At 46.3% G+C, this 15732-nt stretch overlaps 2 protein-coding genes across 2 annotated transcripts; one reads left to right on the top strand and one right to left on the bottom strand.

Annotated features, from left to right (window-relative positions):
- Positions 1–3375: 3375 nt before the first annotated feature.
- On the top strand, positions 3376–8964 carry LOC125523900 (Werner Syndrome-like exonuclease). The gene is made up of 2 exons (XM_048688962.1): positions 3376–4192; positions 8643–8964. The coding sequence occupies exon 1, from the start codon at positions 3562–3564 to the stop codon at positions 4189–4191; it is 630 nt and encodes a 209-aa protein (XP_048544919.1). The 5' UTR covers positions 3376–3561; the 3' UTR covers position 4192; positions 8643–8964.
- A 762-nt stretch (positions 8965–9726) lies between these two features.
- Positions 9727–14800, bottom strand: LOC125521637 (pentatricopeptide repeat-containing protein At4g16835, mitochondrial). Its single transcript, XM_048686698.1, has 4 exons — positions 12888–14800; positions 11196–11583; positions 10877–10953; positions 9727–10803 (listed from the first exon to the last, which is right to left on the bottom strand). Exon 1 carries the CDS (start codon positions 14723–14725, stop codon positions 12905–12907), a length of 1821 nt encoding a protein of 606 aa, XP_048542655.1. The 5' UTR covers positions 14726–14800; the 3' UTR covers positions 9727–10803; positions 10877–10953; positions 11196–11583; positions 12888–12904.
- Between the last annotated feature and the right edge of the window lie 932 nt (positions 14801–15732).

Consider the following 15732-nt stretch of genomic DNA (forward strand, 5'->3'; position numbering starts at 1 on the left):
TCATAATACTGATCGTCATCGAACATTAAGCGTGCAGACCCTACGGGTTCGAAAACTATGTAGACATGACCGAGACACGTCTCCGGTAAATAACCAATAGCGGAACCTGGATGTTCATATTGGCTCCCACATATTCTATGAAGATCTTTATCGGTCAAACCGCATAACAACATACGTTGTTCCCTTTGTCATCGGTATGTTACTTGCTTGAGATTCGATCGTCAGTATCTCAATACCTAGTTCAATGTCGTTACCGGCAAGTCTCTTTACTCATTCCGTAATGCATCATCCCGTAACTAACTCATTAGTTATATTGCTTGCAAGGCTTATAGTGATGTGCATTACCGAGAGGTCCCAGAGATACCTCTCCGATACTCGGAGTGACAAATCCTAATCTCGATCTATGCCAACTCAACAAACACCATTGGAGACATCTATAGAGCATCTTTATAGTCACCCAATTACGTTGTGACGTTTGATAGCACACAAGGTGTTCCTCCAGTATTCGGGATTTGCATAATCTCATAGTCAGAGGAACATGTATAAGTCATGAAGAAAGCAGTAGCAATAAAACTGAATGATCATTATGCTAAGCTAATGGATGGGTCTTGTCCATCACATCATTCTCTAATGATGTGATCCCGTTCATCAAATGACAACACATGTCCATGGCTAGGAAACTTAATCATCCTTGATTAACGAGCTAGTCAAGTAGAGGCATACTAGGGACACTCTGTTTGTGTATGTATTCACACATGTACTAAGTTTCTGGTTAATACAATTCTAGCATGAATAATAAATAATTATCATGATATAAGGAAATATAAATAACAACTTTATTATTGCCTTTAGGGCATATTTTCTTCATGATCGCCCTACCGGCGGCGAGCTACTCCTCCGTCTGTAGGTGCTCCTATAGGAGTTGGTGGTTGTAGGCAGCGTCGGCCTGCGCCTCCCGAAACTGCTCCTCCCATCCCTCGCTATGTTCATGTAATGGGCACGGGCGCTGCCAATGGTCATGGTGCAATGCACCGGCGAGAGTGGCGCGGGCGAGAAGGCAGGCACATATGAGGAGGGTGCCACTGGCTCGTCGTCGACCGCGCCCTCCATTGAGATATCGCCGTCCTCCGGCTGCCTGCCGGCTTGCCAACCGACAATAATGATGGCCATCTCCTTCTTTTGCTCCAATGTCAACCCTTTCTAGAGAGCTTTGGCGTGGGAGGAATCCATGGTGGGAGTGGTGCGGACAGGGATCGGAGGCGCGAGACTGCAGCTATGGCCAGGATAACAGTTTATATAACAATGGTAGGCGGCAGAAGGACGGACGGGTGGCGCCGGAGTAGCTGCATCGGCAACTGCATGTCATTAATGTGGGTGGCAGACAGACGGACAGACGGTCGTCGTGTTGTTTGAACACGGAGCAGTCGCGTGCATCGGGAAGCGCTGAAGGTGGCGCTCTTCGGCCGGTGCGTCGCTTCAATGCCGACGCCAGTGAGCAGTCGCGTCTGCTCTGGCCGGGCATAATGCGGGCACTGACGCTCTGGAGCGGCGCGGACCGTCTCGGATAGGAAGCACGCATGGGCAAGGGAGGGGGTTTGGTTGGGCCAGAGCGGTCAGTAACGGGCATGCCAGTGGTCCAGACGCGTGCAAAGCCCCTCACATTTGTCTCCAATTTATGAGAAAAAATACGTCCAAATCATCATGCTGACCGATACATGCCCATACTAGATGACTTTCATGGTGTCTGATATATACGGACGGTTTAAAGATCAACATTGAAGATGCCCTAGCTAGGAAAAACCCGGTGTAATTATTACAACCATATAAAAGGACAATCTAATAACCAAATCGAGGATCACCTGACTTTTCTACACAGGGATTTTTTTTACGGGTGAATTCGACCGGAATACGATAATCCAATCGGGACCTAGTAGGAGTATATATGTGTTTGGTGTGTCTGGGGCACGTTGTTCCGGTCTGATTCTTTCAACAGCAATGGTTTTGTTTTAAAAACTACTTTAGAGGTCCGTAAAGCTGTTGATCAGCGATAGAGCCGCGTCAAGCTCAGATGAAGATGTGATATGTCTCATTTTCCTTAGTGGAGAGGGACATGCGCTGGTTTTTTCATAGGATTATCCTATCTTTTCAGTCCTGTAATGTCGATGTTTATGTGGCTTATAAGTGAATCTTTATTTTATGGAAATGTTAACGCCCACACGTATGGGCGTTTGCATCTCGCCCACACGCGTGGATCCGCGTCCGTTCGTGAGCGTACGAATCTTGGCATGTTTCTAGTGCCACGTAGGATTAGCCTGGTGTGTGGGCGTTCAGCCGGTCGCCCACACAACCGTTTCATCACACAGGAGGAGCTGGTGTGTGGGCGTTCAGCAGTTCGCCCACATCCACTTTGCACGCACACACAAGGGCTAGTGTGTGGGCATTTGCCATCTCGCCCACACGTCCGTCTCCTCTTCCACCCAAATTGCTAGTTGCCATGTGTTTTGCAATGCACATGGCAACTGCCCCTAGTGTGCTTTATAAGCAGGTGACAACTCTCTTTTTTTATCCGAATTTGCCATGTGTTTTGCAGGGTACACGGCAACTGCCTAGTGTGCACGTAAGCAGATGACAACTCTCTTTTACCAAGTTGCCATATGTTTTTGCATGGTACATGGCAACTTCCCTAACGTGCATGTACATGGCAACTGCCCTAACGTGCATGTACATGGCAACTGCCCTAACGTACACATAAGCAGATGGCAACTCTTCCTTTTTACATGGCAACTGCCCTAGCATGCTTGTGAGCACATGGCAACTCTCTCAACTGCTAGTGTTAGTGTGTGGCAACTTCTAAAGTTATGAAATCATGACAACTACATTAGATCAGACCATACATGACAACTGCAGTTGAGAACCATGGCAACCGTAATTCAGCGACATGGCAACTGCAGTTAAACGAACATGGACGAGGGTCTGGACCATGGCAACTGCGGGCGCGCGGTGACCGTCACGCGTGGCGTGCGGGATCAGGAGGTACGAGACCTGACATACGGGCGTGTGGGCGTTATCAACTTCGCCCACACGCACGCGTGTGAGAGGGATCGGGAAAAAAAAAGAGGCGTGTGGGCGCTAGTTGTTTTGCCCACACGTAGGTGTGTGGGTTGTTTCTCTTATACACCACATAAAATGTGTGGGCGGACTGCCTAATGCCCACACGTGTGGCATTTATCGGCGTCCTTATTTTATTAATAAGACATGTATTACTACGCAAAAAATATATGTGTTCAAAAAAGTAGGAGTATATATCTCTTTTTTGGAAGACCGAAAAGTATATCTCGATACGTTTGTTTGGCAATATACAGTACGGAGTATCAAATAGTTGTCCTCTCCCATCCCGCAACAACAATAGTGCCCTGGTTCCCCGCCACGCTTCTCGACGCCGCTCGTCTCCTTCGGTTTTCGCCTTCTTTTCATCTCCTCGCGTGTTTCTGCTCTTCTCTGATCTCTCTTCCCAACTCCTTCTTGACCGTTGTCGCTCTCGCTCGTGCAACACAAACCGCAATGGCGGCCGAGAAGCTCGTCACCTCCGTGGACTTCGAGGACGACACGATCACCGCCACCGTCACGTCCTCCGGCGACGCCGTCAAGGCCTGGCTCCGCCAGATCCGCTACGTCTACCGCTGGGTCTACCACAAGCTCATCGTGGGGCTGGACGTCGAGTGGCGCCCCAGCTACGGCCGCGCGCAGAATCCCGTCGCGCTCCTGCAGCTCAGCGTCGGCCGCCGCTGCCTCGTCTTCCAGCTCCTCCACGCCGACTTCGTCCCGCGGGCCCTCCACCGCTTCCTCGCCAACCCGGACTTCCGATTCGTCGGCGTCGGCGTGCAGGACGACGCCGGCCGCCTCAGCGACGACTACGGCCTCGAGGTCGCCAACGCCGTCGACCTGCGCGACCTCGCGGCCGACGAGATGCGCAGGCCGTGGCTCCGCCAGGCCGGGCTCAAGGACGTCGCGGGCGTCGTCATGGGGGCCAACCTCCAAAAGCCGCGTAGGGTCACGATGGGGCCGTGGGACGCCTGCCGCCTCTCCCAAGAGCAGATCCAGTACGCCTGCATCGACGCCTTCGTCTCCTTCGAGGTCGGCCGGAAGCTCCTCACAGGCGACTACTCCTCCGACGAAGAGGAGAACTACTGAGGTGATCGATTGCCGTCGTCCCATGTCCTGCTAGATCTACCAGCTCCCAACTACTAGTGCATTTAGATTTAGTTGTTTATTATCTCGTAACGCTAAGACTAGCCATAGTGGGGAGTAACATAGAGTAGTAACATGCATATGTTACTACTCTTTGTTACTGACTCCATAGTGGGTAGTAACATGGAGGTTGCCATTTACTGTTTTGTGGGATCTATAGTAGTACTTTAACTTTGTGATCTATATGTGGCTGATCGGTCCATCAGGTGCACAATTAAAAATCCAATATGTTCACAATAACAATCCATCAAGTTCACACAATAATAATCCATCAGGTTCACACAATAAACTGACCGGGACAACAAAAGTGTTGAACAATCCATCAGGTTCACACAATAAACTGACCGAGACAAAATGCAGCAGGACAATTATCAAGTTCACACAATTAAGGATCCACCTAGTTCACACCATTAACTGACTGAATGTAGCTGAACAACCTATCCTCTGATATGCTTCATAGTGCATTGCTTCTTTCCCTTCAATCAACTTGCCACACAGTAGACAAATAATAATAGTCAGTAGCTGATCCGAATGGTATGATTCAGGTTCACAACAAAAATTAACCGATTAAGAGACAAACTATAAAAATACCTGAATCTCCTTCAGGAAATAACATGGGCTCCATTTTACTCAAAGCCTTAGCAAGTCGAGCCTTTTCAGCGTCATCCATCTTAGATGTGTCCGCTAAAAGCATTTTGGAGTAAACATCCAACAATTTTGTTTTGTTGTTGATCTTCGCAGTCTCAAGCTGTTGATTTGATAGAATCACCTGGCTGTCTATCACCTTTTGGCGGTCCTCCATTGATTGATTGTTAACCTCGATGAATTTTTCCAATCTTTCTCCAAGCTCTTGTGAGAGCCCTCCTGACTTGCCTTTACCAGCACGTTCAACCTTAGCCTTATCACGGCCAGCTGATGGGCGCTCCTCGGCCTCCAAGTTAATCATATTTGGTGTGAGATTGGTCTCCACAGATGTTCTGTTCCCTACTTTTTCCGTCATGTTTCTGTAAGAGGCTAGCCATTTACCATCATCCTTGAGTTTTGCCCACATAGTTAAATGTTGGAAAGGCTGGTGATAGTTTTGTTCATACTTCTCCAAAGCCATTTTTTCCAGGTCATGTTGGCTGCAACCACTACGATACACTCCAATTACGTCAATCCACTCACCATGGAAAGCGGCAAGCCTTTTCTTGGTCCTTTGCCACTCCATCTTCAACTGATCCCGATCTCTCTTTCGGTTACTTTGCGTGGCATTGTTGTATAGAGCAGCAATGTCATCCCAGAACCGCTCATTCTTCTTTCTGTTCGCATTGATGGGATCGAGTGAACACTCCAGCCAAGCGCCAGCCTACATTGCGCCCATTTAATTTAGTTGAGCCCAACAAGCAACAAGAAATTACATGCACGTAATATGGATTTGAGCAATGATTATACTTACCAGTCTTTCATGTTCCTCGGGTAAATAGGGCAGACGATATGCGGTCCTTTCTCCCAATTCATCGTCATCTACATTGGTGACCTTCCGCTTCTTCCTTTTGGAGGAAGTAGAATCCACTTTGGCGGGAGCAGACCGAGATGCAACTTTAGGGTGCGGTGGTGGCGGTGGTGTTGAAAAGGAATCGTGTGGGGAAGCCCCAACAAAATGCAAATTCTCCATATTTTTGTGTCCTTGTTCAGGGTGGTGCATTGGCGGAGGTCGAAAATTATAAGGATGCATTGGAGGGAATTGTCCAAAACTTAGCAAGCCTTCAGGTGCAGGGGTGTACATTGGCCTCCTGTTACAAATATCAGAAGTCATGAGCATAGTACAGTAGCAATGAAATTTTGTACAACACCTCATCTCTCTATCAGCAAACACTTTTGTCACTTCTTATCGGTAGCTTCTTTCCAACAAAAAGATGTGATATATCACTTGTTCAATGAAGCAAGCAAAAACAAAAAGATGTCAAGTGAAGCTCACTGTTTAGGTAATTCAGGCTACACCTACACACGCTGAATCAGACTTACAAATTCAGACTTAGATGTACAAATTCAGACTTAGATGTTAGTAAAGACTTGCCAGTACAAAAATTACCTACTGCTGAACAACAACACACGCTGAGTCAGGTATTCTAGACGCTGAACACAAAATAGAAATTACCTAATGCTGCAAATTCGATCTAAAAAAACTGCAATTGCTGAAGATGGAATTAAAAGCAGAAATTTATACCATGTAGGGTTTGCAGTAGAGGATTCCATGAGAGGGGGGTACAGGTGCGGCGGTGTCGACGGACTGGTGGACGAGCTAGTCGGAGCGCCGGGGTAGAAGAGCGGCTGCCGCACAAGCCTGCCGGGGCGCCGGGGACGTGCTGCGTCGGCGGCGAGGTCGCCGATGACCGGGCTGGTGCCGCCTCCTTACGGGCACCAGACTTGGCCATGATTCAGGTGGCTTTGCCCTGCCGGCCAGAGCCACCACCGGCCGACGAGACGGAGAGCGGGGCGAGGGAGATCGAGGCGACAGGGAGGGAGGGGATGGAGGTGTAGCCGTGGAGAATGGGGAGCGGCGTTTTTCTTCTTTTACTTCGCGATGGGGACGCCCGCAGCGGATCGGTTCGCATTAAAAAAGTGTCGTAAGAAGCGCTATGTTACGGTAACTAGCTATGTTACTGCATCTATCTCTCTCCTTATTAACTCGCTGCCACGTAGACAAATTTGCTGAGATGGACTTGAAGTTACTGCTGAAGTTACCCCCACTATGGCTAGTCTAAGCAATGGATGGTTTATTAGGAGTTTACCTGCAAACTCTAGCTCTTAAGTTTAGGACTTTATGGATCTGTGATGAAAGAATCAGCCAGACATTAGTGATGATGAGGAGTTGAGGACCGTTTCTTCTACAGAGTTGATGGGCTCGTGCTGCTAGTGGCTTTCAATACAAATGCCCACCTTTGATCTTGAGGGTAAAATGCATAATTTGAGCCACAAACTGAAATTGGTGATGGTGAGGAGTTGAGGACCGTTTCTTCTAAAGAGTTGATGACCACGGCGACGCCTGTAGCTAGTGGCTTTCGGTAACAAATGTCCACCTTTGATCTTGAGGGTGAAATAATTTGAGCCACAAACTGTTGGTACTCAGTGAAGTTGTTCCACAAAGTTCTCTTTTGTGTGACAAATAATTATGTGCACCCATCTGTCCTAACAACTCCGCAGGCGTGCTTCATCTAGTGAAAATATATGGGTTGTCCTTAATTATCACGGTATTCATAGCCCAAGTTTTCTGATTTTCTAGGACGTGGAAAATGATGTTATCGTAGGAATGTCACATGGGATAATTGCTGAGACAAAGGAGAAAGAACCCAGAAGAAAATAGTTGCCTTCTCTTAATTAAAATATGATCTCCTGGCAACAATATCTTTCATCACATATTTAGAAATATCTAGTTACTAAAGACAAGGCTGGGATAACCCCCATTGTATAATCATTTTTATTACTATTTCTACATTTCGTGGTGGAGTTATCATAAGTATGTCTTGTCAACTAGTACTGGCATGTTTTTAAGGTGGCATTTAGACTTGAGATAATTAGAGCATCTACAAAAGGAGCCTCCCCACCTCCCCCCCCCCCCCCCCCCCCCCCCCCCCCGCCTCCCCAAAAGAAAAAGAACGGACAGGCTGATCGGACCCCCCATACCTAGCCCGTATGTGGCTAATATGGGGATGTCCGGACGTGTCCGCCACGTCGGACTCGACAAGCCAGACCCATCCCAAATCAACTCTAAATTGACCAGGCCCATCAAATTGACCACATTCCTTCCTCACATGTCCTCCATTTTCCGTGTCCACACTGCCGCCCTCCTCCACCCTTATCCCCGAAGTGTCGCCACCTTCATTCGCCGTCATAGATGTCGTCGTCGGGTACCTTGTTCGTCTCCGTTGGCATGATTGATGCCTCAATGCAATCCCTGGGCTCCCGAGAGTGGTCATTAGTTGCAAGGCGGAGAACGTTGCCCGGAGGCAGCGCTGTAGGAAGCAATGCGAGTGTGAAGCGATGGGGAAGGTAGCTGCAGAGAGGGCCGGTATGGAGATCTCCGCCGAGGAGATGGGCTTGGGCGCGTTTCGTATGGCAACCGCGACCAATCCGTTCGCCGTGGCTGCGGCAAAGAACTCGTCAACAAACCCAACTCTGTTCCGTCCTCCAGTGGTCGGGCATCCATAGCTTTCCGGAAGATGCCACCGCCGAGGAGACGGTGTACGACTCGTCACAACTCCAAAGGCAGTGGAAAACACCGGGCAAGGCCGGCACCGGGCATGCCCACATGTTGTTCAACCATATGCCCGAAGACCCGACACATTTTTTTGCCCCATATGCCATTTGCATTGGCTGATTCATTTGTTGCACATACCATTTGATCAATCTAGGGATCAGTCTAGGAAGAAGCAAGAGAAATATGTAAAATGGAAGCTAAAAAAGAAGGCGACATTGCAAGGAATTGACCTCGAGAGAGGGAGGTTGAGGCTTGCGAGACAAATGGAGTTGGGGATTATGTCGCGGGACATGAAGAAAATGGTTGATCGGCATGAAGAAAATGATCAACGAGCGCAATAATGAAGGCGTTTGATTCATTGATGTACCCCATATCTATGTATGAATTGGTATAACTTTATTTTGGCAAGTAATGAATTGTTAAATTGCTGTTTATTTGTATCCTCGAATTGTTGAATTATTGATGAATTTATGTTATATGATGGACGTGCATGCATTTGCATGAGGGTTTGGCATATTGAAAGTGTGGTTGTCCGAGAGGACAAATAAGGAGCCGCTTGGCACCATCTGCAAGTGTGTCTAGTCGCGCCGGTGACATACATGGGGTCAGATTTGGCCAGTTTGGTTGTTGATGCTTTTTTAATGGATGGAATATATTCCACGTGATATTGACGAGAAGGACCATATGAAGGTCCTATGGATTAAAATATCTTTGTTATTTCCAATTGAGAAATAGCTATAGCTCAATCAATGCTATAACCAGCGGACTATATATGTGGAGATTCATTATTATTTTTCTTTAGTTTTTGGTTGTTGTTTTTCTATTGTATTCCGCTGGAGACGATTGAGAAATAGTTATTTTCTCAATTGATTGAGCTCTAGACACTCCCAATGAAAATCCAGTAAAAATGCAATGAGAATCCTATATCCAAAAAATAACTCTAAATTTGCAATGCTTCGGTGTTGGACCAGATCATCTCTTTTCGATTGCTCGACCACTGCACAAAAGTTGTTTCATACTTTCATCATATGAAAATGTTGCATCCGATTGAAACAGGGCCACAGTGAGTAGTACAGTATTTTTCGAGAAACTCATGGCAGTACTGCAGTTCTATTTTCGTTAGAAATAAAACCAGGTAAAAAGAAAAGAGTTGCAAACTTTAGTGTTTTTCAACTAACCTTGGCACGACAAAAACACGCCGGTAGAAGAATCGCATGAAAACTTTTACTTGAGCTAGCACGACACATCAACTTTTTTTTACCGAAGTCAGCAGGAGCTCTGCCATTGCATTTCATATGGGGGAAAACTGCACACTAGCTGCAAGCAGCTTACAGACGCTCTGGGAGGGAGCGGAGCAAAGAAAATAAAAGAAAGGAAGAAGAAAACAGAGAAAGAAAGGAGTGCCCAGCGTCACTCAGGGTTTGTTCCAGAGAATAATTGTCAAGTCTGCTTAGAGAAGGAGCAGCGAAGCAGGAGCCTATCCGTGGTACAGTTTATGTTTTGGAGCAGAAGCCAAATGAAAAACTTGATCTTTCCTTCCACTCTTTTCCTCCACGCCCAGCTCAGTTCCGATTGCTTAATTCAGCCAATGAACTGGGCGTCGTAAGCAGCCTTGTCAGAGTAAACTCCATTGCTTGTCAGCTTCCAGGAGAAGGTGTCCTCAGAGTCTTGCATACTGAAGCTACTCCCATAGCCCCAGGATCTGATGGATCTCGTCTTCCGTGTTCATGCGAAGCAACCCAATCATCCATCTCCCATTTTGCAGCTCCTCATTGCCCGAAATGTTCCTTTTCTGCCAAAGCTTCCAAATGAGCGGCAGCATCTCAGCTGGAAGAGCACCTAGAGTGCTTGTTGCATCCTGCTACACCCTCTGTTCAGCTTGGCCACTCCTTGGCACACTCACTCCACTTTGTTCCATATGACTTTAGCTTGATTATGTACAAAAGTGTACGGAAATGTACAATGTGATGGCAAGGCAAAATATCTGGACATTGTGTATACCACCTGGGCAAGAAATAGTTATTAGTTTTTTTATTGTTTGAACACCATCGTTCAATTAATATGTGCCCATGATAATAAGATGGGGTTTCTAAGGATTAACTCTGTCAAATTTGACTTCTGTAGGTAGAACATATAGCAGTATAACTGTTGCATCGGTACAAGACATCTATCAACATCTGATTCCATTTCATTGTGTAATTTAGCTGAAAACTAACGACACCATGCTTTCACCGAGCAGACCGGAATAGCGGTGGCATAAAAGCTCATGCGAGGAGAAAAACATGACCAGGATATTTGCATAGCCCGCCCCAAGCCTGTCACATGCAGCAAGATTGTTATGCAAATTCAAAATGGTATTTAGTTCATTGTTTCAGGCCTGAAGCGAACCTGCAGTATGTATAATGCTTATCCTCCCAATGCTTCTTATCTGAACCAGCAATCATTGGGCACTTAACAATTAACAACTGAAACAGATGCAGGTATTTAGTCTCCCATCCCATAAATCCGTATACCCAATGTACAAAATGAACAAAGGTAAAGAAGAGAAAAGTACAAGAGATACATGGAGGAACAGAGATCACCTCACAAACAGACCACCTCAAGACAAACTCTAAAAATAGTTTGTGAGGTGGAGTGCTCTGAGAGAAGGTGCATGAAGGAGTAGGAGGGTAAAGACCGCGGGGAGCATGAAATAGAGGTGGAATACCTTTAGCTTGACTTCGTCTCTGGAGTCTGAACATGCCTTGGGGGTGTCCGCCTCCGATCTGGTGGCGGTGGGCCTCGTGGTGGCCGCAGATGTAAGTGGTGTGCTTTGAGGTCGTCGGATCCGCTGGTGGTTCGTGCCTTGGCTTCAGTTGTTCCTGATGGTAGAAGGATGATTCGGCGAGGTTGGCGACGCACATCATGGTGAGAAAACTTGGCATCGTGGCGATGCACTCTTGCAACCTGAGCCCATGACGGTGCTATAACTGGACCCGGCATGGAAATCTTCACAAACCCTTGTATTCTTAAAAATCCTCAAGGTTAACCTGAATCTGAGGGTCGGGCTTGGATGGGCTCAAGCCTGCCCAAATAAATAACAACTTGTGCGACAGCTACAAAGTAGAAATTTAATTAAAAAAATAGAATAAGGATATACAAACAAGAAAATGGGAAAATTTCATTTTACTACTAGTCAACAGCACATCCCAAACGCAACAAGGGCTGCAGCCCTCCCCCTCCTGCTCCCCCCTCCCCCTGTGCGGCTTTGGTGGCAATCAACTTCATACATGGAAGTAGGAATAATAATAGAGAAGCTCATGTTTAGCTCGTTCTTCTATTTCGTTACTACCTGGCCGTCATGGCCTGGTTCAGCACCTGATGGCATTTATATGAATATTAGTTCTACAATTTAATAAGGTTTTTGTGAGCCCTAAAAAAAACCCACCAGTTTCTTAGCGCGTTCACCAGTTCGATCTCTATTGGTTGTCTATATTGGCAATGCCAAAGTTTTGGTTCAAATTTTGATTTTTAGAAAAAAACTGAAAAACAATCCAATAAATACTACTCCCGCTGTAAAGAAATATATGAGTGTTTAGATCACTACACTAATCTGGAAAATTTTGAGCTTCTTTGGACAGAAGGATTGGGATATAATGGCTATTTGGCTTAAATGATCCAAGTTTTGGTTCAAAATTTAATATTTTAAAAAAAATCAGTAAATACTACTCCCTCAAATGGTCCATTTATGCGACAAGTAATTCCGGATGGAGGGAGTACATGTTTCCAGTAGCAATATTGGGAAGTTTGAGCTTATTTACACTTTACTTCAAAAAAGTGTTAAGTTTACCCGGTGTTAACTTTGAGCTCACCCTTCATTTTCTTCCTGGATTCGCCAGTGCCAGCATCTGCATTTTAAGACTCTCATCCATCTACATCATGCAGCGCAAAATCAAGATCTACAACATAAACCATTGCCGTCGTGTGCTCCTCTAACTGGTCCAATCTTTCATGAATCAAACAAGGCTGACAAGTGCAAACTGTCAGTTGATCTGAACTCATGAATCAACTACCGGTGCAGTACGAATAGTGCTGGGACTTGGAGCATACACATCTCCAACTACCTGATACCTAGATGTGAATTATAAATCAAATGCGCTTCATCAGTCCTTCCATACACCTTGCTTCTTGATTTTGCACTCATGCCACATCAATCAACAATTTCTGTGTCAAGTGCCGCAATAGGTTCTAAAGTTTTGCCTAACCTCACAGGGCACAACATGTTGTCCAAGCAACAACACTAAGAAACCACTATGGTAAATTCTCACATGTTAGGATGTTGACTACTTCACAGATCCAATGCATCACATGTCTTGCTCTTGTTAAGGATCAACTACTGTTGCATCCCTATTAAATTTACCTTGTTACTGTCTTTCTTCACCAGTAATCCCCACATGAACAATGCCCACCTTTAAAGTGATGGAAACGTGTTGTATCCCTCAGGATGATTTCTCGATCCTCGATCTTGGAGATGAGCTTCGCAGCATTATGGCAATCTCCACAGACCCTGAGATTCTTGAATATCCTCAAGGTTAACCCAGGTGCAGTACTAATGAGGCCAAAAGCAATAGCGAGCTTCTCACTGTGCCTCATTAGCATCTGCACCTTAAGACTTTCGTCTACATCATGCAGTACAAAATCAAGATCTGGAGCATAACCCATTGCCTTCATCCGCTCTTCCAACCAGTCCAATCTTTCATGAATCAAATGAAGCTGAGGATGTAATCTGTCATTTGATCTGAACTCATGAACCACACCCTTTATCTCAACCCAGCTATACCCAGGTGTTTTGACAACTGCATTATCCTTCATCCACCTCCTTACTCTGGAGACCTCGGCCCACTGATTTGCTGCAGCATAAATATTTGCCAACTGTACATAGGCGCCTGCGTTGTGTGGGTTCTGTTGGATCAGCTTTCCAGCAGCAAACTCAGCAAACTCCAAGTTCTTATAAACTCTACAAGCAGCCAATAGAGTGCCGTAGGCAGAAGGATGTGGCTCAAAAGGCATAGAGCGAATCAAGCACACAGCTCTTTCAAGCAAACCAGCTCGGCACAGAAGATCCACCATGCAAGAGTAATGATCAGCCCGGGGCTCGACTCCGTAGATTTCCTGCATTGTCTCAAAACACTGTATTCCAAAATCGCAAAATCCAGTGTGGATACAAGCAGTCAATACTGCCACAAAAGTAATCCAGTTAGGCTTAACACCTTGAGCCTTCATCTTTTCAAACAAGTTGATAGCTTCCTGCCCGTGGCCATGCTGTGCATAGCCTGAAATCATAGCATTCCATGCAACCACATCCCTTGTACGCATCTCACTGAACAGCTTGCACGCGCCCTCCAAGTCGCCGCACTTGCAGTACATGCTCACGAGCGACGTACCAACAGTTATTCTCCGACTCAGCGGCAGCTTGATGCACCACTGATGTACCTGCCTCCCAAATCCCAGCGCAGACAGGTTGCTGCATCCAAGGAGCACGCTACTTAATGTCGACTCGTTTGGCCGAACATCAGCATCCCTGACTATCGTCTTGAACACCATCAAAGCATCATCCGCGCGTGAATTTTTGACATAGCCCGCAACCATGGCGTTCCATGAGACCAAGTTCCTCACCGGCATTTCCTGGAACAACTCCGTTGCCTTGTCCACATCGCCAGCATCCATGTACCCTGACACCATGGCTGTCCAAAGAACGGCGTCCTCCTTGTCGGGCGCGTCCCTAAAGCACTCCTCGGCCATGCCCATGTCTCCAGCGGAGGCAAACCCGGAAACCATGGCGTTCCAGGAGACGGAGTTCCTCGCGGGCATGGCCAGGAACAAGGCCCTGGCCTCCCCCACGGCCCCGTTCCTGGACAGCCCGGACACCATGGTGTTCCAGGACGCGACGTCCCTGTCCGGCATCGCGGAGAAGAGCTCCCGGGCGCCGCGGACGTCTCCGCCGGCGAAGTGGCAGGAGAGGAGCGTGTTGTAGGAGACGACGTCAGGGTGCGGGATTCGGCCGAACAGGTGGCGCGCGTCCGCGAGGCGGGCGCCGGGCGACCTCGCGTAGCCCGCGAGGAGGCGGTTGTAGTCGGCCGTGGTCTTGCGGGGCGCGGACGCGAAGGCCTCCGCGGCGCCGGCGAGGTCCCCACGCCGGACGGCTGCCGTGGTGAGGTAGCGGGCACCAACACCGAGACGAAGTCGGCGCCCGATCATCTGTGTGGCACCTGGACAGGCATGGGGAACGCGACAAGGAGAGTGGGAGCGTGGGAGCGTGGGAGCTGTACACACCCTCTCTGCTCTCTTCCCTTCCCTTTTGTTGAAAAAAAAGTTAAATATGTTTTTTTAGAAGAAAAAAAAGTTAAATATGTTGGAAAACTTGTCCTGCGCAGTCAGTTTAGTGCCTAAAGTTACAAAATACATAAAATAGGTGCTCGAACTTGTCGGACTGTGTAAATATGATGCCTCCATTTTTATTGTGAAATTTTTAAAATTTGTATGAAAGTTTTAGCCAGTTTTAAAAATTTCAAGAAAAAAACATGCTCAATGGCCACCGTGCTCCAAAATTCCTCTTTGGTTGCCATGTACCTCTCAAGCTTGCTCAGTTGATGTATATATATGGCGCTCGTATGGGTCTACACACTTAATTTTCAAGTTCTTTATTTTTATTTTTCACTTATTTTCACCATTTGGAAAAAAAGGTAAGAACAAAATAAAACTGCCATAAACTTAAAGGAAATGTTAGTGCATTTGAAAAGTGTTCAACATGTTGTTGGAAAATGTTTCACATGTACTAAAAATTATAATGCATTTTTGAAAAATGTTTGGCGTGCGTTAAAAAAGTTTACAACATGTATTTTTAAAAGAGTTCAACGTGATTTAAACAATTATTGTGTAAATTATCCTTACATTTCTATAAACACAGTTTACAGAAATGTAAGAAATTATCCACATAAATTAAGTTCAGCCTCTTCAAAGTACACAATAATGATAATGGAAAAATATTAAAATATTAAAATATAAAATATTTGCATATTGATAATTGTATTTTTCATATGGGAAAATTTATGCGTTATGAAACTAAACAGGAACTTGGGAAAAAAATAAAAATAAAGAAATTTGTAGAGTGATTCGTGGATTGTATTTAGTATTTACACAGCTTTGTAGCTAATAGTTGAATTCGAAGCATACTGTGGCCGGCTGGCCAGATCGTGCCATTGTTG

Source organism: Triticum urartu, chromosome 7 (genome assembly GCF_003073215.2).
Source record: "Triticum urartu cultivar G1812 chromosome 7, Tu2.1, whole genome shotgun sequence".
Lineage (NCBI taxonomy): Eukaryota > Viridiplantae > Streptophyta > Magnoliopsida > Poales > Poaceae > Triticum > Triticum urartu.